This window comes from Erinaceus europaeus, chromosome 13 (assembly GCF_950295315.1).
Source record: "Erinaceus europaeus chromosome 13, mEriEur2.1, whole genome shotgun sequence".
Classification (NCBI taxonomy): Eukaryota; Metazoa; Chordata; class Mammalia; order Eulipotyphla; family Erinaceidae; genus Erinaceus; species Erinaceus europaeus.
Genome location: NC_080174.1, coordinates 61001463 through 61021087, shown reverse-complemented (window position 1 = coordinate 61021087; position 19625 = coordinate 61001463). Strand labels below are relative to the sequence as shown.

Genomic DNA, 19625 nt, shown 5'->3' with positions numbered 1-19625 from the left:
CAAGAAAGAAAAGAGGACAAGGATAGGTAATATAATGGGTATGCAAAGAGACTCTCATATCTGAGACTCCAAATTCCCAGGTTCAATCCCCCACACACCATAAGCCAGAGCTGAGCAGTACCTTGGTAAAAAACAAACAAAAAAAAACTGAACATGATAGTAATAATAATGATTATTATTATTAATAAATAAACCTTACAAAAACTAAATGAAGTGAGGGGAGGACATAGCTTATCAGATAAAATGCACATTTTACTATGCAGGTGGACCTACCTATATATAGAAAAAGGCATCTGTGATGAACTACCCATATATATAAAGCAACTAGGAAGAAGTTTCTATGCTATAATTCAAACTTACAAGTTAAAGACCCTAAAGAAAGCTGAGAAGACAAGCTAGATCACTCAACTCCTAGAAATGAAAGCTCTAGGTGACTATTAATCATGTAGTAAGCATAACTTCTAATATTTTAGCAGACTATAGCAATATATAATAATATATAGTAGTAATAAGAAAATGAATTACATAATAATGACTAGGAAAAAACAAACAAACAACAAAAAAAAATCCTTATCATTTCAGGGGGCAAAAAACTCAGAGGTGGTGGGGAAGGACATACCATTCCAGGAAAGTATAAATCCTTCAGAAAAGTTGTGATCTCGAGTGGCACATAGCTCACCGGGTAGGTAGTGCACTTACTACAGTGTGAGGTCCTGGGTTTAAGATTTAGCACTACATGGAAGCACCACAGACAGCCCAAGGAGAGCTCTACAGAAGGCGCAGTGATGGGAGCCGGGTGGTGGTGCAGCGGGTTAAGTGCACGTGGAGCAAAGCGCAAGGACCAGCATAAGAATCCTGGTTCAGGGGAGTCAGGCGGTAGTGCAGTGGTTAAGCGCAGGTGGCGCAAAGCACAAGGACAGGCTCAAGGATCCCGGTTCGAGCCCCCGGCTCCCCACCTGCAGGGGAGTCGCTTCACAGGCGGTGAAGCAGGTCTGTAGGTGTCTATCTTTCTCTCTCCCTGTCTCCCCCTCCTCTCTCCATTTCTCTCTGTCCTATCCAACAATGAAGACATCAGTAACAACAACAATAATGACTACAACAATAAAGCAACAAAGGGAAAATAAATAAATAAATAAAAGAATCCTGGCTCAAGCCCCGGGCTCCCCACCTGCAGGGGAGTCACTTCACAGGCGGTGAAGCAGGTCTGCAGGTGTCTATCTTTCTCTTCCCCTGTCTTCCCCTCCTTTCATTTCTCTCTGTCCTATCCAACAATGACGACATCAATAATTACAACAATAAAACAACAAGGGCAACAAAAGGGAATAAATAAGTAATTTTTTTTTTAAGTAGTGCACTTAATGGCAGGGAAGAGAGTGTAATGATTATGCAGAAAGGTTTTCATGGGGCTGAGTGGTGACACACCTGGTTGAGTGCACACACAGTACACAAAAACCCAAGTTCAAAGCCCTGGACCCCACCTACATGGGCAAAGTTTCACGAGTGGTGAAACACTGCTGCAGCTCTCCCTCTCTCTCCCTCTCATCTTGATTTCTCTGTCTCTATCCAAAATTAATTAATTAATCAATTAATTTCAGTTTTCAGTGGTCCAGGAGGTGGCACAGTGAATAAAGCATTGGACTCTCAAGCATGAGGTCCTGAGTTCAATCTCTGGCAGCACATATACGAGAGTAATGTCTGGTTCTTTGTCTCTCTCCTTCTATCTTCCTCATTCATAAATAAATGAAATCTTAAAAAAAAAAAAAAAAAAACTTTCATGCCTGATATTCCAAAGTCCCAGATTCAATCCCCAGCATCATTATAGGCCAGAACTAAGCAGTGCTTTAGTGAAAAATAAAGTAGAGGGCAAGGGTTAAATAGCATAATGGTTATGCAAAGAGACTCTCATGCCTGAAGCTCCAAAGTCCCAGGTTCAGTCCCCTACACTACCATAAGCCAGAGCTGAACAGTGCTCTGGTAAAAAATAAATAAATAATAATTAAAAAAAGAAAATATCAGGACAACTATATTGTTATCCTAAAAAGAAGAGCATGGTCATAACTATCATGTTTGCGTTACTTAGATTTAGAGTATGAAAAAAAAAAATCAACCATATTAAATCTGTAACTTTAGGTTGTTTCTGTTATAGTAATTGTAATTTATTATTACTGTTGTTGCTGCTGATGCGTTGTTGCTCCAGGTCAACTTTTTCAATTAGAAAGAGAGAAGAAGGGAGTCGGGCTCTAGCGCAGCGGGTTAAGCGCAGGTGGCGCAAAGCACAAGGACCGGCATAAGGATCCCAGTTCGAACCCCGGCTCCCCACCTGCAGGGGAGTCACTTCACAGGCGGTGAAGCAGGTCTGCAGATGTCTATCTTTCTCTCCCCCTCCTCTCTCTGTTTCTCTCTGTCCTATCCAACAACGACGACAACAACAATAATAACTACAACAATAAAACAACAAGGGCAACAAAAGGGAATAAATAAAATTTAAAAAAAAAAAAGAAAGAGAGAAGAAAACAGAGAAACAGACACACAATGAGAAGAGACACCACAGCACTGAAACTTCCCAAGTGCAGGCTCAAGCTTGGGTTGCATGCAAAACAAAATAGAAACACTCTGAAGTGTGCTATCTTACTGGACTTGTCACCGTCATTTCAAGTGCTTATAGCCATCTAATAAATTTTTATCAGAGTTTATAATTTAAAAATTACATTAAGCTAGATTTTGTTTCTCAGCTCTATGCATACTTGAGCCAGTCAATACAGTGCTACAGTTCTGAGTGCTCCTCTCTGCATATGAAATCCTTTTGAACTTTACAGCATCTAATCACTAATTTCAAGACTCTTCAAGTCAGGGTCTTTTACTTTATGTCATTAACACCTAGCACAATGTCTGCAGTGTGTAGTCGGTTCTCAAGAAATGTTTCCTAAGTCAAAGAATGAATTGTAATAATTTTCAGAACACAGTAAACAAATCAAATTCTGGAGTTCTTACCTGCTTTTTTTTTTCCCTTTTGACCTGGAGCTATTTCTAAGCCAGCTTGGCCTTTCCTCATTAACATAGCAAGTGATGCGTCATGAGCTCTAAACAGGTCTACAACCTCATGTAAAGCAACATCTGTTATCAGATCACAGCTCAGGATCAGCACATCTGTCTGTGAAATGGAGAAAGAGAAAGTCACAGTTGCAAAAGACAATTGATCATATAGATGATCACAAGGTAAACTCATTATGGTCTAGAAACACATATAAACTAGACACTTTCAAAGTTTTCCTTTTTGTTTTTGAGGCCAGGGATTAAACCTAATGATTCATACATGTGAAGTTTAAGATTTCTTGTGTATCTCGAGTTTTATCTCCAGCCTTACACTTTTCATATGGAAGCAGAATAAGTAAAGACAAATAAAGCTTTTTTAACTGAACTGTGCTAGGAAATTATCTAAATTATCTGCCTCTCCTTTATGTGCTTCACTGCCTCATTCCTGGGCTCTAAGGATCAGTGGGAAGATCATTACACTGATACTTCTATGACTTGGAATTAATAACTTTAAACGCACATATCCCTTTACAGGTTGAAAAACATTTTTGCATATTTTGAAGATTCAATATGTTTATGAATCTATGTATCAGTCATTTTGCTACAGAAGCCAAAAATAATAGGATGAATGTAATGCCCTACTCTCTGGAGGCTAGGCAGTGGTGCACCTGGTACAAATTATCAAGTATGAGGACCAGGTACGAGCTCCAGGTGAAGCCTCACAAGTTGGGGAGCAAGGCTGCAGATATCTTCTCCATTTCTTTCTTTGTTTCTTTCTTTGTTTCTTTCCTTCTTTCTCCTATTTTTGCCTCTACCAGAAAAAGAAAGGAAAAAGAAGAAAAGAAAGAGAGAAAAGGTCACTGGGTTATAGTTCTTATTTTAATGAGAGAAAGAGAGAAACAGAGAAAGACCAGAGCACTGCTTAGCTCTGGCTTATGGCGGTGCTGGGGACTGAACCAGAGACTTCAGAAGCTTAGGCTCAAGGGTCTTTTGCATAAACATTATGCTATCTCCCCAGCTCTCTCCCTCCCTCTTCTACTTTCCTCTCAACTTCTCTGCTCAAGGCAGAGAAATTAGCATAATGGTTTTTCAAAAAGACTCTCATGCCTGGGGCTCTGAGGTTCCAGGTTCAGTTTCTCTCCATCCTATTAAAGGGGCGAGGGAGCGTGCGTGCGTGCGTGCGTGCGTGCGTGCGTGCGTGCGTGCGTGCGTGCGTGCGGGTGTGTACACAGCATCTGTACTAGAACCATCATCTTTTCTTCATTTCTTCCTTCTACATGTAACTCATATTATAGCCTAAACATTTCTTTGGAAGGCCTCCTAGAGTTAAGTTCAAATCTGGTCTGGGGAGGCAGCATAAAGGTTATGCAAAAGACTTTCAGGTTTGAGGCTCCAAGGTCCCAGGTTCAATCCCAAGCACCACAGTAAGCCAAAGCTGAGCAGTTCCCTGGTCTTTCTCTCTTATTAAAAAAAATTTTTTTTACCAGAACGTTTAAAAAGGTTTAAAATTGGGGGTCGGTCGGTAGTGCAGTGGGTTATGCGCATGTGGCATGAAGCGCAAGGATGAGCATAAGGCTCCCGGTTCGAGGCCCCGGCTCCCCACCTGCAGGGGAGTCCCTTCACAAGCAGTGAAGCAGGTCTGCCTGTGTCTATCTTTCTCTGAGCCTCTTTGTCTTCCCCTCTTCTCTCCATTTCTCTCTGTCCTATCTAAGAAAGACATCAATAACAACAACAATAACTACAACAACAATAAAAAAACAAGGGCAACAAAAAGGGAAAAATAAATATTTAAAAAAAACAAGGGCAACAAAAGGAAAATAAATTTTTAAAAAAAATTTTAAATTTAAAAAATTTAAAATTTAAGGTTTCTTTTTTTCTTTCCTAGTCTTCTATTTAACAAGTTAAATTTTATTTTTATTTTTATTATTTTTTTTTTGTCCAGTGTTATTGCTGGGGCTCAGTGCCTGCACTACCAATCCACTGCTCCTGGTTGCCATCCTTTTTCCATTGCTGCTGTTATTGTTGCTGCTGCTGCTGTTGTAGTTGGTTAGGGCAGAGAGAAACTGAGAAAGGAGGGGAAGACACAGGGGGAGAGAAAGACAGACACCTGCTTCACTGCTTGCGAAGTGACATCTCCCACCCTTGCAGGCAGGGAGTGAGGGGCTCAAACTGGGTTCCTTTTGGCCATCCTTGGGTTTCCCACTATGTGCACTTAACCCGATGCACTACTAGAGATGTTAATTTTTAATTTTTTTCTGAATGTTAACACTGAGTGGGGAGAAAAAAAGTCCCCTTAAATATCTGTTTAGGAATAGGTAACCTAACCCTGCAACTTGCCATCTGGAATCACAAAACATTGACAAATTAACCTAGATACATGCAAACAAAGGAAGAAATAGCATACAGAGTCCTACTTATAGCAATGTTTAGACAAAGAGAGCAAGAGCCATTAGTAAATATAGCTACACAATTGTCACTACAGCAGTAGAGAAGCCACTCTATTTCATTACCATGAAAGTGACAATTTGCTGAGAAAAAGAATTCTATTTTTCTGTTTCTCTAATAAAATGACAGATTTTTTGCAAGTTGACTCTCTACAACAAACTGAATTAAGTGTACTACAAACGGAATAAAATCATGCACTGCAGATGCTCTGAAGTGGTGACAACCTTGCCTTAGAAAATAAATGTTGCTGACACTGAATCTGCAAAAAATAAATCTGTCAATATAGTGAATGCCAAACATGCCCTGCATAACTATGAACAGTCTGCAGTCTCATTTTCCTCTTTGCTTAAAAATTACTTTTTGCTAAGCTGAATGAAAAATCCCCAAGGAGCACAAGAAACAAACCCCTCCCTGCAATGTCTGGTTGCCATCTGTTCTCAGTGTGAGAAGAATGGTGACAGTCTGAAAGGGCAGGGCCTGAGTTATAGATAGAGGTGCCATCAGGCTTTCTCCTGCCTCTATTCCCAGAGAATGTATCAAATCAGACTCACTGAAACCAAAAGCAATCCAATCCGCTTTGTAACACCCCTCCACTTGCAAAGGAAAATCTTTGCTGTGCGATCGATGGACTTTGTTTCCAAAGCTGGAAATCATGGAAGAAATGTCTAAAAGGAAAACTGACATATGTTACAAGCAAATCTTTCATCCACACGGTACTATTTTTTCTTTACATTTTTTATAAAAAAAAAACATTAAAAAATAAATGACTGATGTTTTAGTTCATATTCTAAAAATGTAAATGCCATTCTAGAAATAGAAATATTCTTTTAACTAGAGTCTCGAGAGAGAAAGTAGAAAAACTGTTAAAGAGTCAGAAGTAACAACGACCCTGGGTCCCTGCTCCCAGAGGGACAGAGAATGGGAAAGCTAGTGGAGAGGGGATGGGATATGGAGATTGGGTGGTGGGAATTGTGTGGAGTTGCACCCCTCCTATCCTATGGTTTTGTTAATGTCTCCTTTCATAAATAAATAAATAAGAAAAAGAGTTAGAAGTATATTTGGTCATGTGGACCACAAGTCATGAATAAACAGACTGTTTAGACTGTGAAGTAACTATTTCTGAAGTGCAATTAACTTGAAACTGTCTGGCACGTGCATACTGATGTGAAACTATACCTATGTAATCTTAAAATTTTGTAAACCACTGTTAAATCACTAATAATAAAAATCACTAAAGAAAAAAGGGGGAATAAAAAGGAATGTTTCTAGAATACACCATCTCTTGACTATTTTTTTTCCTCCAAGCACTAGTAGTTCTGGTTTATAGTAGTGAGGGGATTGAACCTGGGACCTCAGAACCCCAGGCATGAAAGTATATTTGCACAACAACAATGAAAAACAACAAGGGCAACAAAAGGGAAAATAAAGAAATATAAAAAAAAATTTTTAAGTATATTTGCATAACCATTATGCTATCTTCCCCACCCTATCTTGTATTTCAGAGAACTACTTTTTTATAGATGTCCTTTTTTAATATTTATTTATTTTCCCTTTTGTTGCCCTTGTTTTTATTGTTGTAGTTATTGATATCGTGGTTGTTAGATAGGACAGAGAGAAATGGAGAGAGGAGAGGAAGACAGAGAGAGGGAAAGAAAGACACCTGCGGACCTGCTTCACCGTGTGTGAAGCGACTCCTCTGCAGATTGGGAGCCAAGGGCTCAAACCGGGATCCTTAAGCCGGCCCTTGTGCTTCGTGCCACATGCGCTTAACTCACTGAGCTATTGCCCAACTCCCAGAGAACTACTACTTTTAAGATAGAAGCGGAGAAAGAAGGGTGGGGTGGGACCACAGCACTGAAGCTATTTTTTTCTTCTTCTTCTTCTTTTAAGATTTTATTTATTTATTTATTAATGAGAAAGATAGACAGAGAGAGAGAAAGAACCAGATATCACTTTGGTACATGTGCTGCTGGGAATTGAACTCGGGACCTCATGCTTGAGAATCCAATGCTTTATCCACTGCGCCACCTCCCAGACCACCACCACCACCACCACCACCACTTCTACTACTACTATTACTTCTCCTTCTCCTCCTCCTCTTTCTCTTTCTCCTTCTCCTTCTTCCTCTTCTTCTCTTCCTCATCCTTCTTTTTTATCTTTTTATTATCTTTATTTATTGGATAGAGACAACCAGAAGTCAAGAGGGATGGGGAGATAGAGAGGAAGAGGGGCAGAGACACCTGCAGCCCTGCTTCACCACTCGCAAAGCTCTCCCCCTGCAGGTGCACCGAAGCTTCTTTTATCATGCTCAAACCTGGCTCACGAGCATGGCAAAGCAGCCCACTATGCCAGTGAGCTATTCCCCCAACCTGGAACCACTACTTTGTTTTTTTATTTGATCAGACAGAAATTGAGAGGGAGGAGAGACGGAGTGGAGAAAAAGAAAGACACCCACTGCTGCCAGAGCTAAGTCTTGACTAAACAAACTAAGCTTAGAAAACCCAATTACCAACCCATGGCAAAGACCAGAAATCTCTCATTACAAGAACATTTCCAACCAGGCCAAAAGCATTGGTAAAATCAGAAGAGGAAAAAAAAAAAAAGTTAAGTCAGAAAACCGGATGTATGTGTGTGTGGCAGTAATGGTGGGGTGGGAGGTGAGGAGAGCTACCGGGAATAACCTCTCCTATCCTGGCAGCTGTTCCATGACAGATTGTTATAAATAACACAATCTGGCAAACAACTTCCTACGGCAAGTAGAAAGAAAAACACACTTATACTCCCCTGGAAAAAAAACTGTCAGGGCAAGATAACTAACACACTTTTACCTACCCAGCACTTCCACAAGCAATGGCCAAGATACTAATCACCACCCTGTACTCCATCTCCTGCCCATATGGGACTGATGAATTTAGCTACCTTGGCATAGCTATGAATGGTCATAATTTACATTCTCCTATGTGGTCCAATATTAATTCAATTCTCAAGGGTAGTTTGGTACACTAATAAACACTGATGACTAACTGCCACGGATACCTCACCATTCTTGGAAAAGATTCTCAGCCAAGTATGAGCCCTGGTCCCCACCTTCAGGGGGAAAGCTTTTGAGTGGTAAAATGGTGCTGCAAGTGTCTCTCTCCCTATCATTCCTTTTCCTCTTGATTTCTGGCTGTCACTATCCAATAAATAAATAAAGATAATAAAAAAAAAATCTTCTTAAAAAAAGGAATTGATGGGTAGGGGTACATAGCATAATGGTTAGGCAAAGAGAGGCTCCAAAGTCTCAGGTTCAATTCCCTGCACCACCATAAACCAGAGCTGAGCAGTACTCTAGATTTAAAAAAAAAAAAAAAAAAAAAAAAAAGGGAACTGACAAAAAAAAATCAGGCTAACACAGAACTTGGAAGTTTTCTAGCTATCAAATGCAGTAATAGGCTACAGAAATCTCAACTCACAGATCAGAGGTACAACAAAGAACAGTCTGTAAGAGTGTAAATAAAGACTTCAGACTTGTGGATACATGTACCAGGTTATTACAATTAAGAGAAAAGTACCATTTAGGGGGAGGGAATGTGTGTGTGTGAGTTTTGGGGGAAAGATGTTGAAAATTCCCTCTTCCAACCTGTTTTTATTCTTTGCCACCAGGCAGGCTCAAAGAAGGCATTCTGACAATACACTAAGGCCATCCTAGGCAACCACAGACCACCAAAACAGTTACAAGAAGGTTGCCACTGAAAGCCTTCAAGCAAGTCAAGATTAAGTTCTTAGATCTTTCCCCCTGACAAAATTGTGTTCATTCTTTTCAAGCAGATAGAAATCTGTAAAATAAAATAAAATAAATCCTTAGGCAAAATAAGACTCAAGGAAAGGACAGAGATCTGTAATTTGATAAAAATATTAAACACCCAACTACAAATACTTGTGTTTAGTTTTTTGAACATCCCAAAATAGCATATGCTGTCTTTCTAATAAGTTGTCTGTAGTATGGGAATTCCATAGACATAGTTTGTTCTTCGTCACAACATGCTAGCTATTTAAAAAATATATACAATAGCCCTTTTCCTATATCAAAGGACTTAAATAACTAAACCACTAACAACCAGGGTATTGGCATCATTATCCCTATTTTCTTGGTTGCGAAACTGAGGCAAAGGATGAGACCTGCCTGAGGATAGAGAAAGATTCTTGTCTAGATTAAATAGAAAATTATCATCTTCATGCTTTATTCACAATTGCTAAGGACTGAAAGCAACCTCTTTTAAAGAGAAAGAAGTTACGGGACAGAGGCTGAGCAGCAGTGCAGCGGGTTAAGTGCACATGGTGCAAAGCACAAGGACCAGCTTAAGGATCCTGGTTCCAGCCCCGGCTCCCCACCCTTACTTCTTGCAGTCAGGTTTTCTGTTGACAGATTGGACAGAAGGTCTTTGTGCAACACTGGACTGTCCTCCACTGAGCAAAAAAGCATTAATAAGCAACAGAAACACACTGTTAAGACAAGATTACATTCTCTTGTGTCTTATTAGCATTTGTCAATTTATTTTGCCTCCATGGTTATTGCTGGGGTTCGATGCCTACACTCTGAATCCACAGCTCCTGAAGGCCATGTTTGTTGTTATTATTGTTCTTGGGTAGGACAGAGAGAAATGGAGAGAGCAGAGGAGACAGAGAGGGGGAGAGAAAGACACCTGCAGATCTGCTTCACCACTTGTGAAGTGACTTCCCTGCAGGTGGGGAGCCGGGGGCTCAAACCAGGATCCTTGAGCCTGTCCTTACACTTCGTGCCATATGTGCTTAACCCGCTGTGCTATCACCTGGCCCCCACATTTCCTAATTTTTAAAATATAGTTTATACAAAATATATATAATTAAGAGTTCTATAGAGCCACTGAGTTATATACTTTATTATTATTATTATTGTCATCACCAAGGCTTTACTGCTCCAGGAAAATTTTTCAGATACAAGGAAAGAAAAAGAAAGAAGGGGGGACCGAGTGATAGTGCAGCAGGCTAAGCGCACATGGCACAAAGTGTAAGGACCGGTGTAAGGATCTGGGTTCAAGCCCCCAGATCCCCACCTTCAGGGGGGTCGCTTCACGGGTGGTGAAGCAGGTCTGTAGGTGCCTGTCTTTCTCTCGCCCTCTCTGTCTACCCCCCTCCTCTTCTTGATTTCTCTGTCCTATCTAACAACAGCAGCAATGACAACAATAATGATGACAGCAAGTGCAACAAAATGTTAAAAATAGCTTCCAGGAGCATGGATTCGAAGTGTAGGTACCGAGCCCCAGCAATAATCCTGGATGCAGAAAAAAAGTAAAAAAAAAAAGGAGCTGATATATCAGCTGCCCTAATTGGGGAAAAGGGCTACACTGGTTGAAAGCAGGCAGCATGATTGGAACCATCTATAAATATGATTTCGGTGAAACGGTAAACATTGGGGACAAAAAAAATCTATCTACAACACAGAGAGTCACCAAAGTGCCTGTTTGGGCTTGAGGAAAAAAAAATTCTGAGAAAATAATCTTTTTTTTTTTTTTTTTTAACCAGAGCACTGCTCAGCACTGGTTTATGGTGGTACAGGGAATTGAACCTGGGACTTTGGGGCCTCAGGCACAAGAGTCTCTTTGCATAACCATTATGCTATCTACCCCTGCCTGAGGATATTCTTTCTAACCTAGTATTGTATACAAATATAAAGATAGCACATCTCTGAAACTTCCCTCAGTGCTGTGGCCAGACTTAAACCTGGGAAGCATCCGTGGCACAGCATGCATTCTACTCAATAAGCCCCTAAATAAAACTTCTTGAAAAAATATCTTTATTTTTTACTTATTTATTGGCTAGAAACAGAAATAGAAATGAAAGGGGGGAGCTAGAGAAGGAAACTTTCCTCTGCAGGGGGAAAATTTCATGAATGGTGAAGCATTGCTTCAGTGTGTTTTTCTCTCTATTTCTTCCTTCCCTCTCAATTTATCTGTCTCTATCCAAAATAAATAATTTTTTTAAAAGGGGGGGGAGGGTCAGGTAGGGAGCTTGAACCTCAGTCTGCACATAGATGTGACTGACTCTAGAACTTCCAAAATGAACTAGCGCCATCTATCTACCTATTGTAAAAATGCATGACTTTTCCAACAACCCAATATACTGCAAACTTTACCAAAAAAAAAAACAAGGAAGGAAAGACAAGCTACATAAAATTCACAGCACACATCTGAACTTAAAATTTAGAGGATATGAGGACAATCTGGCTGCGGTATCTGTCACCCCACTGATCGCCAGGGTTGATCTGGCTGAGTTGGCTCATTAGGCGGGTGTCTTCCTCCGTCACTGGTCCAATGTGTGTACCTCATGAAGCTGCAGTGGGCCGACTGGTCTTCAGTCAAGGGTATACGATTAATTGCGCTCCCCTGCTACAACCTCCAAACAAACTCTCAACACAGAAGGAAATGGGGGACCAGGTTCAAGCTCCTTGCTCCCCACCTGTACGGAAGAAGCTTCAGGAACATTGAGTCAGGTCTACAGATATCTATCTTTCTCTCTACCTTCCCTCTCCCTTTTTTTTTTTTTGCTTCCAGGGTTATCACTGGGGCTCGGTGCCAGCACTACGAATCCACTGCTCCTGAAGGCTATTTTTCCCATTTCGTTGCCCTTGTTGTGGTTGTTACTGTTATTGTTGTTATAGCTGTTATTCTTGGATAGGAGTGAGAGAAATCGAGAGAGGAGTTAAGACAGAGAGGAGAGAAAGACACCTGCAGACTTCACTGCTTGCGAAGCGACCCCTGCAGGTAGGGAGCTCGGGGCTCAAACCGGGATCTTTATGCTGGTCCTTGTGCTTTTCGCTTAACCTGCTACACTATCACCCAGCCCCCCTACCTCTCTTTTTAAATATTTTATTTATTAATTAATGAGAAAGAGAACCAGACATTACTCTGGTATATTGTACTGTTAGGGATCAAACTCGGGACCTTATGCTTAAGAATTCAACACCCTGGGACCAGGCGGTAGCACAACGGGTTGAGCGCTCATGGTGCAGGAACCACCCTAAGATCCCAGTTCAAGCCCTCGACTTCCTACCTGTAGAGGGGTTGCTTCACAGTGGTGAAGCAGGTCTGTAGATGTTTATCTTTCTCTCCTCCTGTCTTCCTCTGCTCTCTCTATTTCTCTCTGTCCTAGCCAACAACAGAAATAGAAACAATAACAACAATAAGGACAACAAAATAAAGAAAAATGATCTATAGGAGCAGTGGATTCACAGTGCTGAACCCCAGTGATAACCTTGGAGGAAGAAAAAGAAAAATAATAATAATAAAAGAAAAATAAATTTCACCAACTTAAAAAAAAAAAATTCAATACCTTATCCACTATGCCACTTCCTGGTCTACTCTCTCCCTATCTACCCCTTCCTTCTCAATTTTTCTCTGTCCTATCACATAGAAATAAATGAAATAGAAAGAAAGATTTAAAAAAAAAAAAAAAGGAAAAAACGGGAGCTGGACAGTGGTGCGCCAGGTTAAGCACACATAGTATAAAGCACAAGGATCCCAGTTTGAGCCTCCAGTTCCTGTGTGTGTGTGTGTGGGAGTGTCACTTCACAAGCAGTGAAGCAGATCTACAGGTGTCTGTCTCTCTCCCTATTTCCCTCGTCCATCTCAATCTCTTTCTGTTCTATCCAATACAAGAGAAAGAAAAGAAAAATGGTCACCAGGAGCAGTGGATTTTTAGTGCCAGCACTGAGCCCCAGTGATAACCAAGAAGGCCAAAAAAAAAAAAAAAAAAGAAAAAAAAAAAAGAAAAAAAAACTGGCCATCTAGTACCTAGTCGCAGCAATAACCCTACCCTTTGCACCCCAAAAGTAAGAAAAAATACCAAGTACTGATGAAAATGTGAAGCAAGTACAAGTTGTATGTATTGCTGATAGAAGTATGAAATAATACAACTACTTTGGAAAATTAAATATTTGGCAGTTTCTAACTAAGTAAATCATATAGTCTTACTGAATAATGTCTACTGTCTAAAAATTAAAAACAACCAAAGTGGTCTGGGAGGTGTCACAGTAGATAAAGCAGTTAACTTACAGATGTAAGGTTCTGAGTTTGATCCCCAGAATTGCATATATCAGAGTGGTACCAAACAACTAGCATCAGAAAAATGGACAATGGTATATTTATTTAATGAAAAACTGTTTAAAATATATCTCTGGCATATTTGATGCTAGGGATCTGGCTAAGGACCTCATCTATAAGTCCACTTTTCTATCTGCTGTACTACCAACCAGTTCAAAAAAATTTGTTTGTTTTTGAAGGTTTTGTAGAATTCATCTGTAAAACCATCTGGTCCAGGACTTTTATTTTTGGGGAATTTTTTATAACTGGTTCAATTTCATTAGCTGTGATGGGCCTGTTCATGTTATCCACTTCCTCTTTACTTAGTTTTGGAAGTTGGTAGGTATCTAGAAAATCGTCTATTTCTTCCAGGTTCTCTAGCTTGGTGGCATATAGTTGTTCATAGAAGCCTCGCATGATATGTTGAATTTCTGTGGTGTCTGTTGTGATATCTCCTCTTTCGTTTAGTATCCGATTTATTTGGGTCTTCTCCCTTTTTTGTTTTGTGAGTCTGGCTAAAGGTTTGTCAATTTTGTTTACTCTTTCGAAGAACCAACATTTACTTTCGTTGATCTTTTGTATGGTTTTCCTATTCTCAATGTTATTTATTTCTGCCCTAACTTTAGTGATTTCTGTCCTTCTGGTTGCTTTAAGGTTCCTTTGTTGTTGTTTTTTTCTTCCCTGTAGGCTATGGGAGCCTGAGGGCTTTTAAACTATCAATAGCTTCTTAGCTTAATCACTGACTCCTGACCAAGAGGTAAAGCAGGGTGTGGCAGAGATAATCCAGGGGCTTTCACAGCCCCTCAACTATGCCACCAAGGTATAGGTCTTCTCCTGAGTTTCCTGGTTAGATCTCTGTCCCCTGGTGTCCCTCCCTGTCGCTGCTCCAGATTCTGAGGGTAGTAGCAATGGAGACTCAGAGTTGCACTTGCTTGGTGAGTCTCTGGAGAGTCCTCTCCTCCCTTAAGCTGTACCCTTGTTGGTGGACACTGGATTACTCCCTGCCAGCTTCTATGAAGCCAACATCACTTTGATACCAAAAGCAGACAGGGACACAACCAAAAAAGAAAACTACAGACCAATATCTCTGATGAACATAGATAGGAAAATATTGAACAAAATTCTAGCCAACCGCATACAGCAGTATATCAAAAAGATTGTTCATCATGACCAAGTAGGGTTTATCCCAGGGATCCAACGTTGGTTTAATACACGTAAATCAATCAATGTGATCCACCACATCAACAAAAGCAAGACCAAAAACCACATGGTCATATCAATAGATGCAGAGAAAGCCTTTGACAAAATACAACATCCCTTTATGATCAAAACACTACAAAAAATGGGAATAGATCGAAAATTCCTGAAGATAGTGGAGTCTATATATAGCAAACCTACAGCCAACATCACACTCAATGGTGAAAAACTGGAAGCATTTCCCCTCAGATCAGGTAGTAGACAGGGCTGCCCACTATCACCATTACTATTCAACACAGTGTTGGAAGTTCTTGCCATAGCAATAAGGCAGGAGCAAGGAATTAAAGGGATACAGATTGGAAGAGAAGAAGTCAAACTCTCCCTATTTGCAGATGACATGATAGTATACATGGAAAAACCTAAGGAATCCAGCAGGAAGCTTTTGGAAATCATCAGGCAATACAGTAAGGTGTCAGGCTATAAAATTAACATTCAAAAGTCAGTGGCATTCCTCTATGCAAACACTAAGTTAGAAGAAATTGAAATCCAGAAATCAATTCCTTTTACTATAGCAACAAAAACAATAAAATATCTAGGAGTAAACCTAACCAAAGAAGTGAAAGACTTGTATACTGAAAATTTATGAGTCATTACTCAAAGAAATTGAAAAAGACACAAAGAAGTGGAAAGATATTCCATGTTCATGGTTTGGAAGAATTAACATCATCAAAATGAATATATTACCCAGAGCCATCTACAAATTTAATGCTATCCCCATCAAGATCCCAACCACCACATTTTTTAGGAGAATAGAACAAATGCTACAAATGTTTATCTGGAACCAGAAAAGACCTAGAATTGCCAAAACAATCTTGAGAAAGAAGAACAGAACTGGAGGCATCACACTCCCAGATCTCAAACTGTATTATAGGGCCATTGTCATCAAAACTGCTTGGTACTGGAACATGAATAGACACACTGACCAGTGGAATAGAATTGAGAACCCAGAAGTGAGCCCCCACACCTATGGACATCTAATCTTTGACAAAGGGGCTCAGACTATTAAATGGGGAAAGCAGAGTCTCTTCAACAAATGGTGTTGGAAACAATGGGTTGAAACATGCAGAAGAATGAAACTGAATCACTGTATTTCACCAAATACAAAAGTAAATTCCAAGTGGATCAAGGACTTGGATGTTAGACCACAAACTATCAGATACTTAGAGGAAAATATTGGCAGAACTCTTTTTTTTTTACATAAATTTTAAAGACATTTTCAATGAAACGAATCCAATTACAAAGAAGACTAAGGCAAGTATAAACCTATGGGACTACATCAAATTAAAAAGCTTCTGCACAGCAAAAGAAACCACTACCCAAACCAAGAGACCCCTCACAGAATGGGAGAAGATCTTTACATACCATACATCAGATAAGAGTTTAATAACCAACATATATAAAGAGCTTGCCAGACTCAACAATAAGGCAACAAATAACCCCATCCAAAAATGGGGGGAGGACTTGGACAGACTATTCACCACAGAAGAGATCCAAAAGGCTGAGAAACACATGAAAAAATGCTCCAAGTCTCTGATTGTCAGAGAAATGCAAATAAAGACAACAACGAGATACCACTTCACTCCTGTGAGAATGTCATACACCAGAAAAGGTAACAGCAGCAAATGCTGGAGAGGGTGTGGGGTCAAAGGAACCCTCCTGCACTGCTGGTGGGAATGTCAATTGGTCCAACCTCTGTGGAGAACAGTCTGGAGAACTCTCAGAAGGCTAGAAATGGACCTACCCTATGACCCTGCAATTCATCTCCTGGGGATATAGCCTAAGGAACCCAACACATCCATCCAAAAAGATCTGTGTACACATATGTTCTTGGCAGCACAATTTGTAACAGCCAAAACCTGGAAGCAACCCAGGTGTCCAACAACAGATGAGTGGCTGAGCAAGTTGTGGTATATATACACAATGGAATACTACTCAGCTGTAAAAAATGGTGACTTCACCGTTTTCAGCCGATCTTGGATGGACCTTGAAAAAATCATGTTGAGTGAAATAAGTCAGAAACAGAAGGATGAATATGGGATTCTCTCACTCTCAGGCAGAAGTTGAAAAACAAGATCAGAAAAGAAAACACAAGTAGAACCTGAAATGGAATTGGCGTATTGCACCAAAGTAAGACTCTGGGGTGGGTGGGTGGGGAGAATACAGGCCCAAGAAGGATGAAAAATGACATAGTGGGGGTTGTATTGTTAAATGGGAAACTGGGGAATGTTATGCATGTACAAACTATTGTATTTACTGTTGAATGTAAAACATTAATTCCCCAATAAAGAAATAAATTTTAAAAAAAAGAAGAAAAAAAAAAGAAAGAGAGAAACCAGCATTGCTTCACCATTTGTGAAGTTTCTCCCTGCAGGTAGAGACCAGGGGCTTGAAGCCAGGTCCTTATGTATGGTACATGGACACTTTTTAAAAAAAAATATTTATTTTATTTATTTATTCTCTTTTGTTGCCCTTGTTGTTTTATTGTTGTAGTTATTGTTGTTGTCGTTGTTGGATAGGACAGAGAGAAATGGAGAGCGGAGGGGAAGACAGAGAGGAGGAAAGAAAGATAGACACCTGCAGACCTGCTTCACCACCTGTGAAGCGACTCCCCTGCAGGTGGGGAGCCGGGGTTCAAACCGGGATCCTTATGCCGGTCCTTGTGCTTTGCGCCACCTGCGCTTAACCCGCTTTGCTACAGCCCGACTCCCTGGTACATGGACACTTAACCATGTGTGCCACTACAAACTCAAATTCTTAAAATAAAATAATTTAATTAAATCCATTGATAGTGGCTGTCCTCTAGCATGTATAAATGTGAACATTAATTTTGTGTAAGTTTGCCAATAAATAAGGTCTCTCATCTCCCCCAAAATGCTATTTATCAGCATAGTACTTAAATTTCCAATTGCTGCTTAACTGTTTATTTAATAAATAAAATTCAATAAATACATAACTCTCTAAGGATATAACTGCTCACCTATGAATCATCATGTCTATCTTTCAGTTTCATCACTCAAAGCCATCTGAAACAGTTCAAGGACATGTTTTGGAAGCAAAAGGACAAACATCTTAAGCAGTTAATAGGGAACGTAATGTAGAAGAGAAATATTCTGGCTGGTCTTTGTGACCTGATGTCCTAAAGATTTCTGTCTTATGGTGGTTATAGTGTAGTCTTTGGTTTGCTTACCTTAAGTTGCACAGCATTAGCTAAAAGATTGCCTGCCCTGAGTGTTGAGTAATTTAGTATTTAGTATGTTTTAAATTACATTATTGAAAAATATCCTTGATATATTGAACTACCTTGTTCCATTGAAATAAAAACTTTTATCTTTAAAAAAATAAGGGGGAGTCGGATGGTAGTGCAGAGGGTTAAGCGCACGTGGCGCAAAGCGCAAGAACCAGCATAAGAATCCTGGTTCAAGCCCCTGGCTCTCCACCTGCAGGGGAAACGCTTCACAGGCGGTGAAGCAGGTCTGCAGGTGTCTAGCTTTCTCTCCCCCTCTGTCTTCCCCTCCTATCTCCATTTCTCTCTGTCTTATCCAACAACAATGACATCAATAATAAATAAATAAATAAATAAATAAATAAATAAATAAATGGGCCAGGTGGTGGCAAACCAGGTTGAGCGTACACATTATAGTGCACAAGAACCCAGGTTCAAGTCCCTGGTCCCCACCTTCAGGGGGAAAGCTTTGCAAGTGGTGAAGTAGTGTTGCAGGTGTCTCTGCCTCTCCCCCTATCACCCCCTTCACTCTTGATTTCTGGCTGCCTCTAACAAAAACAAAATAAAGATAATAAATAAATAAATAAATAAATAAAGTATTATTATTATTTTGCCTCCAGGGTTACTGTTGGGGTTCAGTGCCAGCACCATGAATCCACTGCTCTTGGAGGCCATTTTTCCCTCTTTTGTTACCCTTGTTGTGGTTATTATTGATGATGTGGTTCATTGTTGGATAGGACAGAGAGAAAAGGAGAGAGGAGGGGAAGACAGAGGGGGAGAGAAAGCTAGACACCTGCAGACCTGCTTCACCGCCTGTGAAGCAACTCCCCTGCAGGTGGGGAGCCAGGGGCTCGAACTGGGATCCTTACACTGGTCCTTTTGCTTTGGGCCACGTGTGCTTAACCCACTGCACTACCGCCCAACCCCCAATAAAAGCATTATTAACTATAATGCACTAGAAAAGGCAGTAAGATTTTTTTTTTCACGAAACAGTTTTTCACCTTAAGTTTTGGATAGATATGGCGCAGAGAGTCTGCAGTCCCCATGTCAGCTTCATCAGGAATACACACAATATCTAGCTTCATTTTCATCTTGAATTCTGCACTTAGAGCCTTCTGGACATCCCTGGTTGTAATGACAATGACTTCTATAATACAAAAGAAAAAAGAGAACATTGGACAAAAACTTATAAATTTGGACAATTATTTCGCAAATTCACATGGATTAGGTCTGTTTCTCTAAATAATAACAGCTAGTATTACTGAGCCCTTTCAACATATTTTATGTGTTTTCTCAGTTGTTTCTTACAGCAATCTCATTTTACAAATGAGGTCGCTTGGACTAAAAGACCAAAGTGACTTTGTTCATGAGCATACAACTAGTAATTAAGTTTTGAAAAAAAAGCATGAGTTGGGGTCCGCGCAGTGGTGCCCGGCTCCCCACTTGCAGGGGTAGCTTCATAAGCAGTGAAGCAGGTCAGCAGGTGTCTATATTTTCCTCCCCTCTCAAGTTCTCTATCCTATCAAATAAAATAGAAAAAAAAGGAAAAAATGGCTGTTGGGATCCAC

The 19625-nt window shown here is 40.2% G+C and overlaps 2 protein-coding genes across 2 annotated transcripts in view; one reads left to right on the top strand and one right to left on the bottom strand.

The window, feature by feature from the left end:
- The window catches only part of LOC107522939 (large ribosomal subunit protein uL16-like), a 205193-nt gene that overhangs the window by 133529 nt on the left and 52039 nt on the right, over window positions 1–19625 (top strand). The gene's annotated exons all lie outside the window — the stretch shown is intronic.
- Window positions 1–19625, bottom strand: part of EIF2B3 (eukaryotic translation initiation factor 2B subunit gamma) — a 96095-nt gene that overhangs the window by 67017 nt on the left and 9453 nt on the right. Inside the window, exons 3-4 of the mRNA XM_007530981.3 lie at window positions 19059–19204; window positions 2992–3151 (exon numbers count right to left, since the gene is read on the bottom strand). Coding sequence (XP_007531043.1) covers window positions 2992–3151; window positions 19059–19204 — 306 coding nt within the window. The remainder of the gene's footprint in view (window positions 1–2991; window positions 3152–19058; window positions 19205–19625) is intronic.